General features: G+C 31.0%; 1 protein-coding gene across 2 annotated transcripts in view; it reads left to right on the top strand.

Annotated features, from left to right (window-relative positions):
- The window catches only part of LOC149909146 (UDP-glucosyltransferase 2-like), a 28,309-nt gene extending 24,169 nt beyond the window's left edge, over nt 1-4,140 (top strand). Inside the window, exons 3-4 of one of the 2 annotated variants that reach the window (XM_090101379.1) lie at nt 64-280; nt 3,340-4,140. In XM_090101379.1, coding sequence (XP_089957505.1) covers nt 64-280; nt 3,340-3,616 — 494 coding nt within the window. In that variant the 3' untranslated portion in view covers nt 3,617-4,140. The remainder of the gene's footprint in view (nt 1-63; nt 281-3,339) is intronic. The other variant, XM_090101380.1, reaches the window with a different exon arrangement.
- The last annotated feature ends 1,860 nt before the right edge of the window (nt 4,141-6,000 follow it).

Genomic DNA, 6,000 nt, shown 5'->3' on the forward strand with positions numbered 1-6,000 from the left:
ATATGTACGTAGCTTTGCAAACAATTTAATATTATCTAAAACATCATACAACATTATTTTCAGGCCATAAAAAGGTAGTGGCATTCATAGCCCACGGTGGCCTTCTGGGCATGACGGAAGCGGTGTCCGCCGGCAAGCCCATGCTAGTGGTGCCGTTCTTCGGAGACCAGCCGTCCAACGCCGCTGCAGCGGAGTCTGTTGGATTCGCGAAGGTGCTGCGATATAGCGACCTGACTGAAGAGTCGCTGAGCGCAGCGCTGGAAAGCGTATTAAGCGCTGAGTGAGTAAAATTCGATATTTGATGTAACCTTTTTAGTTATTATATCATTGTTATTGTTTTATGTATGACGTAATGAATTGACTGAAATGTTACCCGCATTCTATTTATTTATTTATTTATTTATTCTTTATTGTACATAATATAACAAACATAAATAAGCTATACTATAATTAAATACAATGAAAACTAAAACAATTCTAGTGGGTGTATTGATTTTAACTACGCAGCAATCATGCAGCAACGTTCTGTTTGATACTAAGTATGGATGAAACTAACAAAATATGCAGAAATATTAGGTAGGTACTTCTGCTAATATTCCTGAGGGATAGTGATCGATTACCATCATGCGAACCACCAGGTCGGTTGCCAAATATTACAAAAAAATTACGTTATTACAGCAATAAATATCGTTGTAATGTGCCGAGTGATCAGTTTCTAGATCCAATATTTGCATTATTTTAAATTATTGGGTTAGTATTATACTACAGTAATTATAAAATAGGTGCTCTTATGTAATATTAATGACCACTAAGTATAAGTTATTAGAAGTAAATAATAGAGCATGGGTTCATAAAAATTGCTCTAATTATAACAGTTATAATTGCGTTTAGTTGCTTATTTTAAAAAACATGTTTTTTTATCTAAATTATCAATTAATTATATATGTATATAATAACTATATCATTATACCTAACTATTATGTATAAGCAATTATTAGAAGTGATACTGCTGGTTTTAGGTAATAATCAATTTGATAAAATTTGTATCAGACCATTAACAATTTTTTATAGGATAGGATCACAATGTGATCATAATCATGAATAGTCTCATTTTCATATCAACAATGCATCAATAAAACTAGTGCACTGCCGTAGTGGAAATTATAATAATGTATGTAAAATAATATACATAATATACAAATATTTAAATAGAAAATGATACAATGTCACGCTATTGTTGCTTCATACGATAATTGTCATACCGTTTATCAATTACACGTGTTAATAAAATAATTAATTTGAATATTTGTTAAATGGCAGATTTAATTGAACATGAAAGTGAAATTATTTCCTCCTGCGAATAAGATATTATCTACTTGGTACAGTGCTTACTTACTGTGTAAAAATCAGTAGCCAACACATTCATTACTAACTGTGTAATCTTATCTTATCTTATCTTATATATTATCTTATCTTCTTATATATAAAAATGAATCGCAAAATGTGTTGGTAAGCGCATAACTCGAGAACGGCCGAACCAATTTCGATAATTCTTTTTTTATTATATTCCTTGAAGTACGAGGATGGTTTTTATGTAGAGAAAACGTAAATATGTACCACGGGCGAAGCCGGGGCGGACCGCTAATTAGTTATATATTTTTTCAACAACCAATACATTTTCGCACAAACCATAACAATTCTATTTTTAATGTAAAGTATCATTAGCATAGGAAAGTTCAACCACCTGTAGAAAGTTATTTAATCATCAATGGAGTATCCATAAAGTAGGACAAAAAGTACCTTTGATGATGAATGATTATGTTATAGTTAGGTACGCCTAAAACGGGAAATTCCTCAGGGAAACAAATCTGAAACCTACATCAACCCTGTTTCGGGATCCACTAATATTTAGATATGGTTTATAATTATTATTATCATGTAGTTATAATATAGTTCTATTTATTTCTAAATATGATTTAACACTTTAAAATTACCATTATAAACTAATTAATTATCTCATAATCTGTGTCGGAGACTCGGCATAGGTATGACAATTATCGTATGAAGTAATATGTTGGCATTATGCAAAGAGATAATATTTTGGATAAATAAAACTTTATAGGTAGGTATCTAATCTAATATCTAATATTCTAATATATATATAAAGGCGAAAGTTTGTATGGATGTATGGATGTATGGATGTTTGTTACTCTTTCACGTAAAAACTACTGAACCGATTACAATGAAATTTGGCACACATATAAAGGGTAACTTGGATTAACACATAGGATAGTTTTTATCCCGGAAATCCCACGGGAACGGGAACTATGCGGTTTTCCTTTGCAAACGCGGGCGAAGCCGCGGGCGGAAATCTAGTACAGAAATAACTATGAATAAATTACATCTTTTATATAATTATCAGCCGCTTTCGTATTATATATCCATTGCATCAATATTAGTTAACATGTAAAACCTGTATTCCCTACTAATCGATAATACCTACCTATTAATTATGATTATTTTACATTACATTTATATTACCAAATACCACAGGGGTTGTGTAATCTTTGCTATGAAAGAGGACCTTTGAGGGTCTTGACGCACCACTTGATTGCTTTCCAAAGCGGTGGTAAATAATTATATTTGGAATATTGGCCCGATTTACAGATCTCCTTAACATTTTCCCATATATGAGTTTAAATTATTACAATACATTTAAAATAAAATATGGAACAACTTATGCAAATTATACAAATATTTTTTACTTTCATGGCATGTAATGCCATGAAAGTAAAAATAATAAAATAGTTTAAAAAGATAGACATGTACATTCAAACATCATTTGGTATGGTCTGTCTTCTTGTCTTTGCGTACATTTCCTAAACATATGACATGTTTGGAAAAATTATTGGTAACAAATAACTAGTTATTATGTCATGTTAAACAAGCAAAATAAACGTTACATATATTTGGCACGCTTCTTCGGCTCAATGCCAGGAAGTGCTGGGAATAAAGTTACGTAATATAATCCATATCTGCAGAATACAATACAGACATGGTATTTATAAGTTGCCTTGTTGGAACGTGTAAGATAACACAATACAAGGCAATCATTTTCATCTGAACGTCACAGTCTGGATTGAAAATATCTTATCTACCTATATCTATTATTTAGTCAAATATTACTTATCATTTATTTATTTTCAAATTGTTATAACGATAGCACCTTAAACTTTAAAGCACATTCAATATTAAAAAAAATTAAACAATACCTAATCGTCTAAATTCTATACTTAGATATACCTATATTGTGTGTAAACTGTAATTATTATATTTCAGAATGCGCCTCCAAGCTCGCACCGTTTCGAAGATCTGGAATGACAGGCAGAACCCGCCCTTAGAAACTGCAGTATACTGGGTAGAAAGGGTCATCAGATGGGGTCCTGTCGCCAAACTACACTCTCCTGCAAGAGACCTAGCCTTCTATGAATACGCCTTATTAGATGTCGCAGCGGCTTACATCGCCATTATTCTAACAACCCTAGCCCTATTCTGGTACAGTCTGTCAAAACTATCCAGACTATTCTTGAAGGACAGCAAACAGAAACTACACTAGTTGTCTAGTTCAATATGGGCTATGAATTGTTGTTATTGTTTAAGTGGGTGTAAAAATGGGATTGTGTATTTTATAGCTTATTTGAAATGTTATACAAATAAGCTTCAAATTGTTATATAAATTAATGATAATAATTGTTGATACGAATCTAAGAGCTGAATCTGGTCTGTAATTACATGGTAAATTTTACTTCCATGATTGTTTGTTTGTAAATTTTTGACATGTTTTATATCTTGACCAGTAAAAATCATAGTTAGTTTATAAGACCTATTTAATTAAATAAAGTTCCTTAATACAATAAGTTGGTAGTAGTTAGATTTAGCTTTAGAATTTTAATTAACGCCTATCATTTTACTCATGGCAATGTTTGTAGCAAACATTGTAGCTTTTTGGTAGGAGTTAACTTTTATAAAACTTATTTATACTTATTATTGTCGTCGTTTAAAAATTTTCCTTAGAAAATTTCTTTTTATGTTACTACTATTAAATATAATTATTAATGCCAATGTTAATTATTGTGATAAAAAATATGAATATCATGTAACTTCATAACAGTTTGGACTTTGATAAAGACAAAGACAATAATAATTATATTCAAATGTACCTAACTAAATGAAATTTTTATTGACTGTAATTTAATAAAAAAACTCCAATGAATGAATGAATCGTTCTATTAAAATTTAATACGACTTTATTGAAATGTTTAATAAATGAACTTTAATAAAATTTTATAGATTGTGTTATTTTGGAGCAGAAAATTATTTTAACCATTAGGTATTTAGTGTATTATGTAATATTATGAGTATATATAAAGGTAACAATAATATTATTTTGTAAATACATGTTAATAAACTGTAACTATGAATTTCTTATAAATAATATATTAAATACAATAATTAATAATTGAACATATTTTAATTGTTGTCAATTGCAGTTAAGATATTCTGATCACAATGAAATGATTAAATAATTATTGTTATACTTAGTTATTTTCAATGAAAATTTACATATATTTTCAGAAATTTCAATTATTAGCACCTTATAAAACGAGTTTCTTAGTTAACTAAGGTATCGAAATCGTGTGCCAACCAAAGTGATTTTATAGAACTATGTATTATTATAGATATTGATGTAGACCTTATAAAAAAGTTTGTTTAATAAAATAATATTTAACACCAAAATTGTTTACAGGATTAAATTAATTAACCCAAAAGTGGAGTTTTGTTTTATTAATTGCGAACGGACTCCGTCACTGTATTGTTAAAAAAATTGCACTGTGGTATCTATATAGTACATAAATTAGTGATAGACAAATTACCATGTTGTATAAATAATACAAACATATTTTTTTATTTCTCTTGGTATTTTAGCTCCAGCTCGATATTCGTTTGGTTAATTCACAATTTTTCCACTTATATAATATATTGAATGAATGAATGAAAAATAATTTATTGTACACCTTATAGAATACATTTTACAAACTTAAAAATATATAATAACAATGTACAGTAGGCGGCCTTATCGCTGGCAGCGATCTCTACCAGGCAACCCGGAAAAGGCGTGGAAAATATAAATGAGTCAATAACATGGTGGTGCAAAATAAATAAAAGTGCCAGAATAATAATCTACTATATAAAAATAAGTCGGGTTTTCCTTCCTGACGCTATAACTCCAGAATGCACGAACCGATTTCCACGGTTTTGCATTCGTTGGAAAGGTCTCGGGCTCCGTGAGGTTTATAGCAAAGAAAAGGTGTCTCTGGTGGCGAAACGGAGTTCGCCCGGTTTGCTAGTTTTATTATATACTAGCGGTCCGCCCCGGCTTCGCCCGTGGTACATATTTACGTTTTCTCTACATAAGAACCATCCTCGTACTTCAAGGAATATAATAGAAAAGAATTATCGAAATCGGTTCAGCCGTTCACACGTGATGCCGTGACAACGCGAAACGGGTGCGGACCCGCCGCCTTTTTATAGCTCCCGCCGCGAAGCGCGTCGAACGCGGCAACTGATACACAAAAATAATCCTTATGGCATGTAATTCACGCGCGATGACTTATAGCGTATTTCATGTATAACTTTGGTGTTTCTACACCGATTTACATGATTCTTTTACTATAACCTGCCCAGGAGTATGAAGAATAATTGTGCCAAATTTCGTTAAAATCCGTCGTGTAGTTTTTGTTTCTATAACGAATATACAGACAGACAGACAGACAGACAGACAGACAAAAATTTTACTGATTGCATTTTTGGCATCAGTAGCGATCCCTTATCACCCCTTCATAGTTTTTTTTTAAATATATTTCATGTACAGAATTGGCCTCTCTACAGATTTATTATAAGTATAGATATTTCAGAATGCGCCTTCGTCGTTCTATTTTT

Source organism: Colias eurytheme, chromosome 4 (genome assembly GCF_061535395.1).
Source record: "Colias eurytheme isolate Ceu_HAF_F1 chromosome 4, ilColEury1 Martin Lab GWU primary, whole genome shotgun sequence".
Taxonomy (NCBI): Eukaryota; Metazoa; Arthropoda; class Insecta; order Lepidoptera; family Pieridae; genus Colias; species Colias eurytheme.